The 15,917-nt window shown below is 61.8% G+C and overlaps 2 protein-coding genes across 2 annotated transcripts; one reads left to right on the plus strand and one right to left on the minus strand.

The window, feature by feature from the left end:
* Positions 1-121: 121 nt before the first annotated feature.
* On the plus strand, positions 122-3,231 carry LOC125087491 (splicing factor, proline- and glutamine-rich-like). Its single transcript, XM_047707879.1, has 3 exons — positions 122-128; positions 995-1,526; positions 1,606-3,231. Exons 1-3 carry the CDS (start codon positions 122-124, stop codon positions 2,234-2,236), a joined length of 1,170 nt encoding a protein of 389 aa, XP_047563835.1. The 3' UTR covers positions 2,237-3,231.
* Positions 3,232-11,875: 8,644 nt separating this feature from the next.
* UTS2R (urotensin 2 receptor) lies at positions 11,876-15,498 on the minus strand. The gene is made up of 2 exons (XM_047705926.1): positions 15,359-15,498; positions 11,876-13,141 (listed from the first exon to the last, which is right to left on the minus strand). The coding sequence occupies exon 2, from the start codon at positions 13,055-13,057 to the stop codon at positions 11,885-11,887; it is 1,173 nt and encodes a 390-aa protein (XP_047561882.1). The 5' UTR covers positions 13,058-13,141; positions 15,359-15,498; the 3' UTR covers positions 11,876-11,884.
* Between the last annotated feature and the right edge of the window lie 419 nt (positions 15,499-15,917).

Consider the following 15,917-nt stretch of genomic DNA (forward strand, 5'->3'; position numbering starts at 1 on the left):
GAAGGGGTCCTCGGGCCCCGGGTGGAAACTCCCATTTGTGAACAGATAGTCATTCCCCCGGGCTGCATCCAAACAGACCAGCCCACCCACTGAAGACCGATGTCAGAACGTGGACGATGCCATGGCCCGTAGCAAAGGTCCAGCAAGGGGGTGTCTCTGGGAGACCGGTGCGGGCTGAGGACCCAAGACAGCGGGGACAGGAGTCCCGCCTCACACAGCATCCTCCCAAAAGCAAGCCGGTCACACCCCACGCAGGCGCCCTGCACACAACCCAGCAGTGCTGTGTGGGAGGACAGGGTGCAGGGGGCCCCGGGGGGAGACCGTGGGTGTGACCTGGGGAAGCAGCGGCAGAGGGCCAGGCAGTAGGACAGACACAGAACAGTAACAAACTGAAACCAAGCAGGGGAGTGCTGGGGGACTGAGGGCCATTAATATCAGGCCCCCAGGCTCCTGGAGGCCGAGGGGGGAGGGTGGAGTGCGGAGCATGTCCAGTCCCCTTTGGGCAGACTGACACTGTGAATACCAGTTTTTCACTTGCTCTTAGTCCCAGGAGAAGTGCGCGTAGACCGCTGGCTCTGAATGCACTTTGTAGGCCCCCCCTGCCCCCCAGGAAGGGCTCTGCAGGTTCTGTGACCATCCCAGCCCCGGCCTGCCCCTCCATTCCCGCCTGAACCAGCCAAGCCCCATGGAGTGGCCGCAGCGGACACCCGGGCCCTGTCCCCCCTGTAGACTTGCAGGCACCACCGTGACGTCCCTTCTGTCTCAGCGCCTCTGGGGCCCTGTGGATCCCAGCAGAGCCAGGGCTGTGGACAGTCCCTCTGGGGAGCCTGCAGTGCGGGTGTCCCAGCCACCGTCCCCATCCCTGTGGACACACGGGGGCTCGCGATCTTGGTGGTACCGGACAAGCTCTCTGGGTCTCTCTCAATAGAGAAAACAGATCTGGGAGGGTGGGGGGCAGCCAGCAAGGACCCCATTCCTGGAGGATTCCCATGAGTGGTGAGGAGGAGGGAAGAGAGGGAAACGGCAGGAGGATGGGCGCCACCCAGGGTCTCCACACGCCCAGGGTGGGTCACTGGACCAAGGCTTTGTCTTCAGGAAAATGTGGGCTGCTCCCCTCTCCAGGCCCCCGGACCCCAGAAGAGATCCTCCCCAACTGCCCCGCACAGCCTAGACCCGCCTTACTGGTGGGGGCTGCTGGGACCTGGTGGGCTTTGTGGGGTGGGGGGACACGGCAGGGGCTGGCTGCACCGTGGACCCCCTCCTGTCTGCGGGAAGCCAACGCAGCGTGGGGGTGGGGTTGGTGGTCCGCACCCTGCCTCCTCAGAGCCCCAGCAGAGGCCTCGCGTCCCGGGTGCGTGGGTCTTGCCTCTGACACGCTGTGTTCAGGGGCTGAGCCCAGACCCCTCAGCCTGGGTCGGGACCCACCTGAGATCCCAGCTGGTGCCCCAGCCTCACTGTCAGCTCAGGGACCCCCTCCCTGCCCGACACAGGTGTCTCACCTGCCCACACTGTTCGTCACCGCCTTCCCACCCCTAGAGTTATCCACCCCAGGGCCATGTACTGGCCATCTTGAAGGCTCCTGGCTGCCAGCCACCTGCGGCCCAGCCTGGGGTGCAGTGGGGCACACACAATCCCCTCCGCTCTGCCTGGTGGCTGTGGGCTTGGGGAGGAAGGAGGAAGAGGGGGTGGGGCTGGTAGGCAGAGGGCAGAAACGGAGGTACCCTCCCCGCGGGCCCCCAGGGGGACCTGGGAACACACACATGGAAGCAGGGCAGTGAGGCAGCTGGACAGGGGCTCCCCAGGCCACGGACCGCCTGAGGCTGTTTCCTGCTCTGACCCCACTTGGCATCCAGACCCCAGCGTCCTGTGCCAGGGAGAGAAAGGGGCAGGTCAGAGCTGTCCAGCCTGGGAGGCTCCCCTGGGCAGCTCGGGATGGGGCTCTCCTGGGGGAGAACTGGCCCCTCGCCCCTCACGTGGGGGTGAGCCCTCGGCCAGCCTGGAAAAAGTGAGTCTGGTGCTCCTGGCTGTTGGCACTGGCAGCCCCGCTTCCCGCTCGAGTGTCATCCGTCTGGAATGCCAGTGGAAAAACCTGCCCTGGCCCTGGGGCTCCTGGTTGGGCAGTTTGGGGTGCTTAGGGGCCCAGGCTGGACTCGGGCCACCCCTGCCTCCCCTTACATGGGGCTGGGGGCTCCCACCTTCCGCTGGCCAAGCTCCCCTCCTTTCTCATGCCTGGTGAGTGGTGGAAGGAAGGTGCAGCTGGGGATGGGCTCTGAGTGCTTTCTCCAGGGGACAAAGGAGCCCCAGCGTCCTGTCCCCCAAGGCTGGCCCTTCAGGTGACCCTGACGAGGAGCACCTGTCAGCTGGGTGTGCACAGGTGTGGAATCAGGTGAGTTCAGGCCTCTCAAAACTGCTCAGGGTGCCCTCCCACGTAGGGCCCCACACCCCGCCAGCGCTGTGCGGCCCCCCAGACAAGCGCTGCCCCCCCACAGAGGTCTGTCTGGGGAGCACAGTGTCCACAAGCAGAGGGCTCCCCAGGCAGGTAAACAGTGGTGGCTGCTGGTTTGGGTACAATCACTTCCCAAAGAACAAATTCCTGGAAACATGAGGGGCCTGGGGAACTTGGACGTGTGGGTTTCTTGTTGATAGGGAATGTCCCGCAGCTCCTGGGGGCCAACGGCCCGTGACACGGACTCACGGGTCTGCACCACAGGGTCCCCGCCAAGCCTGCACCGCCCGGAGCCCGGGGTGGGAATGTGCCTGTGCCTGGAAAACCCATCATCCGCACTGGCTCTGGAGCCCCAGGGAAGCGAGACGGCTGCTTGGCTGTGAAACCTCCTGGATTCCCGCTCCTTCCCCGCCCCCTAGCCTCCCCACCACCTCTGGAAGTCGGGGGCGGGGGGGGGGGGGGGGGGGGGGATGTCAAGAACAGAGTTCATTGTCTCAGTCCCCATTGGGTGCCCTCCCCCGGGGAGGGGGTCCACAGCCTGCCTGGAACCCTGGCTGGGGTGGGGGCTGGGGGCTGGAGGACGGGGGCTGGCGGTCGTGCAGGGAAGCACCCCGAGGCCTGGCATTCGCCCGTCTCCGGATGCAGCGAGACACCCCATCCTGGCCAGTCCTTGTCCCACTGGCTCTGCTGCCCAGGGTCTTCCAGAGGGGCACGGCCCCCCCTGCAGAGGCCTCTGCTGCCGCCAGCCCAAGCCAGCCCCGCAGACGGAGTCCGAGTTCATGGTACGCTCGTACCCGCTGGTGAAGCAGTTTGTACTCAAGACGCGCATGCGTTGGGAGTGGCTCGGTTGGTTGGGCCACTGCCTTTGGCTCGGGTCATGATCCCAGGGTCCTGGAATCGAGTCCTGCATCGGGCTCCTTGCTTGGCAGGGATCCTGCTTCTCTCGCTGACTCTGCCTGCTGCTCTGCCTGCTCGTGTGTACTCTCTCTCTCTCTGGCAAATGAATAAAGTCTTAAAAAAAAAAAAAAAAAAAGACAGACGCATGGCCCAGCAGCTCCCCGCCTGGAGCTGCTAGGAAGTGGAGGCCTAGGCTCCCACTCCAGTGATCCCCGCAGCGTTGTTGGTAATGGCCAAGACCACAAGGCCTCCCATCCGTCCGCAAAGCACTTCGTGAGGAAAGGAACGCTGCACTGCTGAGCGCAGCCAGAAGATGGACCCCTGACGGGTCCTGTTTGCAGGAAGTCCCAGCAGCAAAGCAAACGGAGAGGACATGGCTTTGGGGACTCTGCGGGGGGAGGGGGGTATCTGCACAGCTCTGGAGTGGTGGGGCCCCGGCAGGACATGGGGGCAGGACATTGCCAGGTCCTGGTCCTCATGTCACGGGACTGCCGAGCATCTCTGTGCGGCTTTGATGCATGTGTGTGCACTCACACGCACTGGTTTTCAATAAAATTTGGGGTTACGTTGTACAGCTTTACCTCCTGTCTCCCCTCTACCATCCCACCTTAGGCCTTAGATCGACTCAGAGAGAGTGCGGATCGGGGAACACCACCTTCCTCTCTCGACACCGTACCATAATTATTTAAAGCTGTGGAGCATTCCGAGGGGTCTGATTCTTAGAGTGATGCTGGAGTGAGTATCTCTGCATATAAACCTTTATTGGCGTCTGACTCTGATTTAGGATAAAATCCTGGAAGTGGGGTTCCCAGAGCATGAGTTACAGACTTTACCTACCTCTTGGTGGGTCATGCTAACTTCACTCTCAGGGATATCATTTCTGTTTTGGCCTTAAATATATTTTTCTGCATTGCAATTTTAAATGATGTCTCTAAGTGAATTTCTCTTCCTTGCGGGTTCTGGCTTCTAGGCCAACTTACAAAAGCTTTCCTATTCCTTATACTACAAATACGTTCACTGTGAGGGACGCCTGGGCGCCTCCATCAGTTAATACCCAACTTTTTTTTTTTTAAGATTTTATTTATTTGAGAGAGAGAGACAGAGCATGAGTGGGGGTGGGGGGTGGGCAGAGGAAGAAGCAGGCTTCCCACTGAACAGGGAGCCCGATTGGGGCTTGATCTCAGGACCCTGGGATCATGACCTGGGCCAAAGGCAGACGCTTCGCCGACTGAGCACCCCCGGCATCCCAGCATCCAACTCTTGAGCTCAGTTCAGGTCTTGAACTCAATGGTTGTGAGTTTCCAGCCCTGTGTTGGGCTCTGCGCTGAGTGTGGAGCTTACTTTAAGAAAAAGAAAGAAAAGAAATATATTCACTGTGTTTTCTCTTCGTTGTTTTAACGAGGTTATGGCTCACATCTGCACATAAAATCCGTCTGGGTTTTGCTTTGCTCAGGGACCCAACCCACATTCCCTGCTAGAATTCACCTCCCTCCTGGGCTGGAGGCTTCGTTTCCAGGGGGACCCCAGGTCCCCTGATGTAGTGGTTAGCACATCTGCCTTATATCCAGGGGGACCCTGGACTCTAGGCTGTTTCATTCCTGAGTCCCCGGCCACCCTGTCCCCTCAGGACCGTCTTAATGTCTCGGAGGGAATCACACCAATGCCTTTTTCCTCAGCCTTCTTAGCTGTTGTCATCACTGCTTTGTAGGTGAACTGCAGAGGGAGTGTTCCCTTTCTCCCCGAGCCCTGTGGCCACAGCGCCGGGCACCCTGAGCCCAGCACAAGCAGAGACGCCCTCCAAGCCGGGGGAGGAGGGCCGGGGAATGAGGGATGGGTCAGCACATCCACAAGGAAATGAACATGCAGACTGTCCCGGAAGCTTCTAGAGATCCAGGAGCAGCCCAAGCACCCCAGGCCGGATGGCTGGGTGGGGCTGGACGGGCAGTGGTGAGGCGACGGAAGGCCGACGTGAGCTGGACGCTGGACGCTGCCGTCGGCCCGGCCAGGCTTGCGGGTCTGCTTCCTTGCCTGCAGGTCAGGGTGTCCAGTGGACAATGTCGAGTGCCCAGGGAGCTCGTCGTCAGCCCGTGTGTCCCTCACCTTCGTGTGCTCATCAACCCGTGTCCACACCCCTCCCATCTCTGCTCTGAGCCTGCCGCTCCGGAGGCCAGGGCCGGGCCCGGACGGAGGGTCCCCTCGTCTCACAGCATCACAGCAGCCAGCGCCACGGCCTTGGAGCCCCGGCGGCTCCCCGTCACCTCCCCTTTCTCCTCCCTCCCGCCTCTCCCTTCTCGCCTCCCCCCCACAGGCCCCACTGTCCAGGAAGTTCACCCAGGTGAGGCCTGCAGGCCTTGGGAGTTCAGTTTGGTCTGAAGCTTCCGGAGTGGACCCTGATACTGACACACCTGGGCTATGGCCTGGGACCCTCCTGGTTACGTGTGAAGGGGCCCCACGCACAGCTCTGCTGGTCCCCTGCTCCATCCCAGGACTTGGCTTCCTCTAGCTGCGGGGGTGAGCTGAGGCAGCGCTGGTGTCCAGGGCAGCCAGTGCAGGCCTCGGGGTCCCGGGAGCCATGGCTGCATGGGAAGAACCCGAGGATTCCGGGTCATTGCGGGAAACCGGCCGGATGAAGGCAGGGAGGGCCCAGCCACTCAGGTCTGAGAGCACGTCCGGGCTCCAGTCATTACTGGGCCTGTGGAAGCCGGGGTCAGAGGGCACCAGCGCCCTGGGCTGAGCACCCACTGGGGGCTTCCTGGGCTCTCTTCCCGGTGTCCTGCTCCCAAGGCCTCCACAGCCCTGTTGTCTGAGAGGTGCTGGGGGCACAGCTGGGAGCACTTGACCCCAGCAGGAGGTAGGATGAGGCTGGGGGGAGCAAATGATCAGACCAGGTTCACGGGCCATACAGCAGCCAAGGGCTGGGGGTCGGAACCACGGGAGCCATCAGGATACAAGCCTGCCCCCCCCCCCCAGGGCTCGACTTCTCTCAGGGGCCCCAGGGCCAGGAGGGTCTGTGGGAGGCCAGCCTTGCCTCCGTCCTTAAAGCTCCTTTTGCTCAGCCACGGAAGCCGGACAAGACCTCAGGCTCTCTCCAGGGAGCTGGCAGTCGTCTCCTGGCTCCAGCACTGGCCCAGAGCAGCCGGAGGACGTGGCAGCTACCCACCGTGTTCCTGCCTCTTTCTTGACATCAGGTGGGGTGGGGGGCAATCCTGGGAGGGGCCAGGTCTTAGCACCAGAAGTCCTAAATCCTGGGACATTCTTCTGTCCTGGGCAGACCAGGAGAACTGGTCACCCGGGCCCCTAAATTTAGGCCATTTGTCCTGGTCTAAATAAGCTGGACCCACAGGCCCCATTGCCTGGCTGTGCATGGCCCAGGGGAGGGCCGTCTGACTCCTGGATGCTGTCTGGGCCTGGACCATCCTGGGCTCCTGCCCCCAGGGATGCTTCAGGGCTGATTCCTTGGAGTCTCGCTCAGCTCCCAAGGAGTCCCCCACCCTAGGCTGTGGGCCTCCTGTCCCATTACCCAAGGCTCCCGGGTCCCTCCAATGGCCACCCAGACCCCACTTTCCAAACAGGATACTGGGCCTGGCACCCATGGAAGGTCTCCCTGGTTGTGATGTGATTTGGTGTCTGGGTACCCAACGTCCGTCCCTTACCTTCTCCAGGGCTTTGGTCCCTGGATAGGTCTGGAGCTTTTGGGGGACACTGGAACCCTGAGACATGCAGCTCAAAGTGTGACCAGAGGCTCCTTCACACCCAGGAAGAACAGAAACATCCGCAAAAAAGCTGCACTGACTGTGGCCAAGGGTGCAGCCCAATGACTGCTCCTGGGGCAGCACCCGGCACCCCCAGGCACTCCATGCCCACCCCTCAGCCTCCAGCCCTCAGACCCTGTTGGCTGCGTTCTGCTCCCTCAGGCAGACGGCCTGTGCCCTCCTTCCCTGTGTCTATCTGTCTCTTTTGCTCGAGGGCCCATGGTGGGAAGACATGCTGTGTCCCTCCCTGGCTCTGCCTCTCCTGCCCGTCCCCCGCTCGCCCAGGAGTCTCCCATGACCAGCACCCTTCCCTCTAAATTAAACTTCCCTGCAGACGGAGAAAACATATTTCAACTGACAGTTGCCACTCCTCCCCCAAAAAGGCACAGTCCCCTGGGTCCCCAGCAGATGGACGTCAGAGCCTGTGGGGGCAGGCCGGCCTGGGTCATTGAGTCCCCATTAGCCTGAGCCAAGAGAGCTGTCGAGCAAAGCCCTATGACCTTAAGCTCTAGATGACACGAGGGGGTTCACAGAGAAGGCCCTTCGGTGCTGAGTGTCCCTTCCCCCCTGGGAACTGGGAACTGTTGGAACAGCCCTCCAGCCTCCCAGTCGCATCTGAGACCAGCTGGGGCCGTGGACATGTCTGGTCAGAGCCTTCCTTGGGCCAGATGATGGGGGACCTGGTCACTGTCCTCCCAAGGACAGGGGGATGAGGGGATCTGGTCAGCATCTTCCCAGAAAGAGGGGGAACTGGCCAAAAAGGGCTAAGATGATCCCCAACCCAAGAGGCTCCAGAGCCAAGATGACCCATGGTGAGGACTGCCGTGCCACTGTCCCTATCTCCTGAGGGGCCCTTTGGCCCCCCTCTCCCACACGTTACAGGAGGGGAAGCCCGGGCTCCCCTTGCTCTGGAGCTGAGGTGCCGCGGCCCGGGAAGGGAGCTGTCCGGCCTCACCCCGCCGCGAGCCCCTGAGCAGCACCATCCTGACACGAGCTAGCGGGTCGGAGCCAGGCCGGCGGCCCTGTCCTCGCAGACGCTTGCCTCCGAGAGACAGACAAGGTCACAGAACGGCCAGGGCCAGTCCAAGTGCGCCCAGAGAGCTGCTCTTCAAGACAAACCACGCGCCCGGAGGGAGGCTGCGACGGGACGCTGTGGGCGCCAGGAGCTGCAGGAGCCACCGGGTGTGAAGCCGCCGCGGTAAACAGTCTGGAGAGTCTGCAGGAACCTCCCCAAGACAGTGCAAACGCGCTGACACGGGGACGTGCACACGCATGTCTGGAGCAGCTCCGTCCCTGTTAGGGAAGACGGGACAGCAGCTCCAGCCCGTAACGGATGGACAGACAGACAACGCCGCGTGACCCCGTAAGGAGCACTCAGCTCTACAAAGGAACAGGGTGCTGACCCCCAGGACAGCGTGGCTGGACACCTCTGATCGGCTAACTGCTCGCGGGGAAGACTGTTCATGACGCGGGTGGGCAGGGAGGGCCTCATCCGTGCCATGGAAAGCCTTAAGAGCAAAAAACAGAGCTTTTCCAGAAAAGGAGGGTTTCTGCCTCAAGGCTGAGGCTTCCGCTCCTGCCTGAGTGTCCAGCCTGCAGATCGCATGCGTGCCGGCCCCTCACAGCGTGAGTCAGCTCCTCAAAGAAACCCTTTCTACCTTTTGTGCTGATGGTTCGGTTTCTCTGATCGAAGTCCAGCTTTGGGTGGGACGAAGCCCTCACAGCTCTGTAGACTGACGGAAAATGCGTGCACCTGGGGGGGGTGCAATGCTAGGGCGGGTGACGGGGCCTCGGGAGATCTGTAGCTGAACAAGGATGGCCCTGACGGGTCCGAGCTCATTCTGGCCGCTGCACGCTCTGGCTCGGCGGGGGCCTCACCCTGGGAACGTCCCGAGCTCCAGCTCCTGCCCCGGCTCAGGCCACCTGCAACCCTCTGCACCCTCTGAACCCTGGGGCCCCAGACTGGGATTCAAGGCTCTGGCCAGGGGCCCTGCGGGCAGGGGGTCCCTTTGCAGGAGCCAGCCTGACCTCTGAGCAGGCAGAGCGTCCTGGTGAGGCCAGAGAGCCAAGCACTGTGCCTGACAGGCTGTGGGGCTTGAGCCAGATAAGGCCTCTTTCGGTCACCTGGCCTTGACTGAGTGGGTCCTGGGTGCCAGGGCTGTGGGCTGAGGGCCCAGGGAGGCCAGCGAAGCCACAGTGAGCCTGCGGGGTCTCCACGTGGCAGCGTGGGTGTGAACGCACAGGCACAGAGCATGCACTAGTGTGGGAGCTGAGTGTGTCCACATGTGAGCACCTGCCTAACATTCTAAACTCTGAAGCACTCGGGACAGGGCGGGGGACAGGGGTGGGGGGACACGGGACAGGGATGGGGGCGTCAGCTGGGCCCAGGGACTGGAGAGAGTTGTCATCGGGGAGACATGGTGGATGGCCACAGTGTGTGGGGTCTCTCGGGGACGCAGCAAGGAGGCTGCTGCAGGCAGAACCTTGACTTCGTTTCCAACCAGACCTAAGCCCTTGGCCGTGAGGCCTGTGAAGCCGGCAGCCTCGAGCTCTCCCTTTCTGCCCGTGAAGACTTGGCCCTTTGCCAGGCGGTCCCTCCTTCCCGGATCCCCAACGCCTCAGGTTCACCTGCACTGCTGAGCCCGCCGTGCCCCGGTGGATGTTGGACATCTGAGGTCCCAGCGTCCCAAGGCTCTGGAGGCCTGGAAGAACGGACTATCCTGGGGCAGCCACCGCACTCAAGGACCTATGCCGTGAGGCTGGCAGGACAGGCTTGGCCCTGAATGATGGAGACAGACACACAGGACAGGAGTCCCAAGGCCAGCTGGGCAGAGGCAAAGCGTGTCTGCATGGGGCCAGGACCTCCATCTTGTATTTCCAAAGGGCCCCTGGGCCCCAGTTCAGCCTGCAGGGACCTGGCCCAAATGTCTCCCCTGCTCTGATGGACCCTCTAGCAAAATCACTTTTCTGGGGCTCTTCCTCCCCCCTCCCTGGAGGTGGCTCCCAGAAACTCCTGCCCCTGTATGTGTGTGTATCTCTGACCTCAACCCTCTCCCAGGACTTGCAGGCTCCCTCCTGGCCCCTGCAGTGAGTCAGGACTGTCCCGTTGGGGGTCTCTCCACCCTGGCCAGAAGCCCTCTGCTGAGTGTCCAGAACATCTCAGCTCCTGCTCGCCCTGTGCTACTGCCCTTGCCCAGCCTCCCCTGACCCCAGAGGCAGTGGCTTCCTTGCCTAACCTCCCAGCCTCCCGACGGCCTCACCCTAAGTCCTTCCACACCCCCACTACGATCTCGACTCCCCCATGCAAGCCTCGGGTCAGGATGCCGCCCAACCCCAAGTCTCATCTCTGTCCCCGTGCCTGCCCTGGCCTCCACCATTCCCTCTGCATGCAGCTCGGCACAACCGGGTGTCCCCGCGAGGACTAACCAGGACACTCGGGTCCACTCTGACACAGATCATGCTTCAATCCAGGTCTTAAGTTTTGGGTAAAAATTTAACTTCCTGGGATGCCTGGTTGGCTCAGTAGGCGTGGCATCTGGCTCAGATCTCAGCTCAGGTCTTGGTTTCAAGGTCATGGGCTCAAGGCGTGTACTGGGTTCCACGCTGGGCATGCAGCCTACTTAAAAAAAATTATTTTAAATGTGACTTCCTCAGTATCACTCCAAGAAATGGTGCCAAATGCATTCTCCTGTCCATATGAATGGGGGCTGCAGGGACGCTTTTGGGGGTGTCTGTTCTCCAAGGATAGGGTTTCTTGGCGCATTCTAAAATCAGGACTTGGGAAGCGGAGACCTGGAGTCTCGGTCAAGGTGCAAACTTTGGGCCATTCTCTTCCAGAAACATTTGGGGTCTTGAGTGGGGCCAGTGGCCCCAGATGCCCCCTTTAGGGGCTGCAGCAGGGGTAGCCATTCTCTGCCTGCCCACACATTGGAATCCCGGCAGGCCTTGAAGGGGACCAGGGCCCAGATGGCACAGAGACCAGCCCGCAGGGTGGGAGCTGGGCCACAGGACAGGGGGTACAGGCCTCTGGGGGTGGGTAGAGGTCTAAAACCCTTCCCCGTGGGCTCTCTGTGGGCAGAGCCTGGTGGCCTCAGTGTCCCTAGGAGGCATGAGATAAATCCCCGGGTGGAGAAGAGGTGTGACCTGGACCCCACCCCCTACAATGCTATCCCTGAACGAGCCGGGCCGGTCTTTTCCTGCCTCACCACAGGGTCTCAGGCCCCACACCCTGGGCCTGGCTTGGGCTGGGTGGCACGAGGCCACCATGTCGGGACAGCTGGACCAGACAGCAGCAAAGCCTCATAGGAAGACGTGCACCCTTGCAGACAGAGCGACTGGCCCGTGGTGCTATGGGCAGCACCCTGAGCCGCCCCCCTCCCCGCACCCCCCTCCAATGTGCCGTCCCCACGCCAAGGTGCAACCGGGTGCAGAGTTCAGACTTTATTGTTCCAATGCTGACACGGTGCCCGTGGTTGGGAACACAGACAGGGATAGGGACGGGGCAGGTGCCCCACTGCCTGCACGCCAGCCCGAAGAGCAGGGGGCCGCTGCGGCTCACCACAGGCCCCGGCCGCACTCACGTCCACTGCTGTGGGTCGGGGAGTCCCGCTGTGATCTTCAGAAGCTGGCTGTGGGCCTGAGCCTCCTACACACCCTCCTAGTCAGTCTGGGCGTGGGGCCTTCTGGGCAGCACAAGGAAGAGGGTGGACCGATGACACTCACTGAGCCATGTGGAAGGGAGAGCAGAGAACTTTCTGGAAGACAGCTAAGGCATGGGGGCGGTGGGGGCCTAGGAGGGGCTGGGGGTGGCAGCCTGCCCTCCGGGGCGGGGGGGTCCCCTGCAGGGCTCAGGCCACCTCCCACCCTGGACCCCGGCGCTCACGGGGGGCCGCGGGCCCCTCCCGAGCTCCCGGAGGACGGCGAGCGGCCGGGTCCCTGCAGGAGGAGGCCGGGCTGGCGGGCCACGCGGCGGGCGGCGGCGGTAGTCACGGTAGCTCCTGGAGAGCAGCGTGTAGAGGAAGGGGTCCATGCAGCTGTTGCCGTAGGTGAGGCAGGTGGTCAGGTAGTTGACCAGGCGGGCGGCGCGGGGTGAGAGTGGCGCAGCCCCGCGGTACTGGGTGAGGAGCTGCCACAGCCAGAAGGGCAGGAAACAGGCCCAGAAGAGCCCCACGATGGCCGCGATGAGGCGCAGCACGCGGGGGTTGGGCAGCCGCCGCGTCTGCGGGAAGGAGGCCCGCTGCGAGCGCCAGTAGGCCCAGGCCAGGCGCGCGTAGAGCAGCCCGATGACCAGGCCAGGCCCCGCGATGCTGGTCCCGAAGAGCAGCGTCAGGTAGGCGCGGTGGGCGTGCGGCCCCCAGACGGGCAGGCAGAGGCTCTTGCGGCCTCTGTGGACCAGCCGGATGGCCAGCGTCATGGGCAGCACCAGCAGCAGCGCCAGCAGCCACGCGCCCAGAGCGAGCACCTTGCGGTAGGCCTTGGAGCGCCGCGCCGTGTCCAGGGGCCTGAGCACGGCCATGTAGCGCTCGCTGCTCATGACGGTCAGCGTGAAGATGCTGGCGTGCATGGTCAGGAAGTCCAGGCTGAAGAGGACTCGGCAGCCCAGGTCGCCGAAGTGCCACCGCTGGGTGACATAGGTGGCCACGATGAAGGGGATGCTGAGCAGGTAGAGCAGGTCGGCCAGCGCCAGGCTGACGACGTAGACGGACAGGGAGGTGGCGGCGGGCAGGCGGCAGCACGTGACCACCAGCGTGTACGCATTGCCGGCCACACCCACCACGCCCATGGCCGAGAGCACCGCCCCGATGGCCCCTGTAGCCGCCAGGTCCTCCAGCGAGCTGGGCTCCGATGGGCCGGCCCAGGAGCCGTTGAGGGAGGCGTTGGGGGCGCCAGACGGCTCGGGCTCAGGGCTGCCCATCGTGGCCAGCACGGGGAACCTGCTCACGGGCTCGGGGCTCAGCGCCATCTCTGCTGCCTCACGTGGGGCTTGGTGTCGGGCTGTGCAGCTCCTCTGGGTAGGGAGGAGGCATCTGTGGGCAGCAGACTTGGTCTGCAGGAGTAGATGCTCATTAAAGATCAGCTCCGGGGCCCCTCCCACTCCCAGGAGGCCATGCGAGGGCACAGTGCCCCGCCCCGGGCTGGGGGACCTATGGACAGCTGTGCTTGCCCCAGAGTAGTCCTTTCTCCCAATTTATTTCTTCTGCATGTTTTAGAAAACATGGCTTTGATTGCAAAAGTAATGTCTGCTGAGGGAAAGCATTTGTAACCTCTCTCTACCCACATGAGGGAAATGAGCCTTGACCCCGACCTCATGCCATACACAAAAATAACTCAAGGACTATTGAATTGGATTGTGGACCCGCATAGAATCGTTTAAATCAATCAACCAACCAACCAATCAAGCTCTGGCAGAAATACAGAGCACCCGCATGACCATGAACAGGCAGAGATTTCTCACAAAAGAACAGGAAATACTTGCAATAAAAGAAAAGACCGATCTAATGGACTTTGTTAAAATTAGCGACCTCGGAGTGCCTGGGTGGCTCAGTGGGTTAAAGCCTCTGCCTTCGGCTCAGGTCATGATCCCAGGGTCCTGGGATCGAGCCCCGCATCGGGCTCTCTGCTCATCAGGGAGCCTGCTTCCCCCTCTCTCTGCCTGCCTCTCTGCCTACTTGTGATGTCTGTCTGTCAAGTAAATAAATAAAATCTTTTAAAAAAAAATTAGCAGCCTCACCGAGAGCGTAAAAATGCAAATTATGGACTGGGAAAAGATTATTAGAAGACAAAGAACTAATAACCAAACTATACGAACTAACTATAAATCCATACCATCTAATGACTTGTTTGGATGTGAAGAAAAAGAGAAGATCTGAAAAGGAACTTCTCAAAAGAGGATAGCCAAATGTTTGAGAGGCACTGGAAGAGACACTCAGTGTCTTTAGTCATCAGGGAAACCCAGGTCGAAACCACCGCATGCCCACGGCAATGGCCAGAGCCAGAAAGGCAGATCCCGGGTGTCTGGACGCACACAGAGCAGCTGGGGCAGATCCTGGGAGTCAGGGCTCACATGGAGGAGCTGGGGGGCTGATGGGGGTGTCTGGACGCACATGGATGAGCTCAGGGGCGGATGCGGGTGTCAGGGCGCACACGGAGGAGCTGGGGGCGGATGCGGGTGTCTGGACGCACAGACAAGTTCAGGGGCAGATGCGGGTGTCAGGGCACACACGGACGAGCTGGGGGAGTGTGAAGTTTGCAGCCCCTTCAGAAAGCAACCCAGGGCTATCAGTGAGACAGTCCCTCTCTCCATCTGCCCCCAAGAGAAATGAGTGAGATTGTCCACACAAAGACAAGAGCGAGAATGTTGACAAGCAGCCTATTCCTAATAGTCAGGAGCTGGAAGCAACGTCCAGAAATACTAATGTGGATACACAAACTGCGGCATCTCCCTAAAAATGCTCGGTAGCGATAACGACGACGGAACGGCGCTTCAGTCAGTAACTTGGATGACCGCGACGAGTGAAGGGGACCAGCCTGAAGAACGCTGCCCTTATGTGAAGTTCACAGAAGGCAAGACGGTTGTGACAGTGGAGGTCAGAGTAGTGGTTCTGGGGGAGGGGCTGTCAACAGGTAGAGAGAACTGGGGAGCCTGGGAGTGGGGGGTTGAAGCATGGTCTGGCTGACGGTTCCATGGGCACAGACAGGGGCACCTGAAGTCTGTGCTTCCGGGATGAGGATCATCCTCACAAGGAAAAGAAAGAAAGAAAGAAAGAAAGAAAGAAAGAAAGAAAGAAAGAAAGAAAGAAAGAAAGAACAGAAACCTTGGATACCTAACTGTGGGGTAGGGGAGGGGAGGGAAGGGGAAGGAGAGAGGCCCCTGTGACCCCACCTCCCAGGGTCTAGGGATAATAATGGCATCGGGCTGTCTCCCTCTGCCGCCTAGGATCTACCATCACCATGATAAAGTCTGGACCGTCCCACCCTGCGTGACCTGAGCCCAGTGCCCAGAGAGGACCCGGCCCAGCCGCTGGTCTGCTGCCTGGCCAGGGGTCATCCTCCCCACGGATCCCGCCCTGCGCACCTGCGGCTTCCAAGTGGGCCTGTGCTCTCAGGGGGCTTGCGGGAGGGCGCCCCGACAGCCCATCACCCCAACACGCTCACACCCAGAAGCCCCAACACCCTGTCCTACTCCCTGACACCCGCCCCCACCCCCACTCCTCCAGCCCCGCCCGCCCGGCACTGGAGCTGGCACCCCGCTCACCTCACTCACCCAGCGTGGGGTCCAACCTGAGCCTCGGGTCCCCCTGCACGCCCCGAGCGCTGGGCGGGAGGGACGCTCGCAGGTCCCGCCAGGAAAGCTGGCTCCGCGTGGGGACCCTGGTCGTCGCTGCTACCTGCCCGGCCGCCAGCTGAGAATGCACCGCGCCTAATAACCCAGGGCCAGCCGGGCCTGGAGGGAGCTGGGCGCAGTGGAGGGGAGGGGCGCGGCGGGGGGCGGGGCGTATCATGGGGTTTGGTGAACTTGGGAGCGGGAGAGTCCCGCGCAGGGAAGTCTCCGGGCTGGGAGGGAGGGTTGGGGTTCGGGGTGGTGACAGCCTGGGGGGAGAAGGCAAGCGCTGGAACACTAGGGTCACAGGTCGCGGTCAGCGGCAGCAGCCCCAGTGGGAGTCTGAGCGGTGCACACCCAGGGGTGGGCAGGGGACAAGGCGTCTTTGTTTCCCTCCACCTGCTCCCCTCAGTTGCCATAACTCCTCCGACTTCTGGTTGTCAGTCAAGCCCTGGACCTATGTGCCTGCTGCGGGGGCGGGGGGGGGGGGGACCGTGGGGGT

The sequence above is a fragment of the Lutra lutra genome, chromosome 16 (genome assembly GCF_902655055.1).
Source record: "Lutra lutra chromosome 16, mLutLut1.2, whole genome shotgun sequence".
In the NCBI taxonomy this organism is placed as follows: Eukaryota; Metazoa; Chordata; class Mammalia; order Carnivora; family Mustelidae; genus Lutra; species Lutra lutra.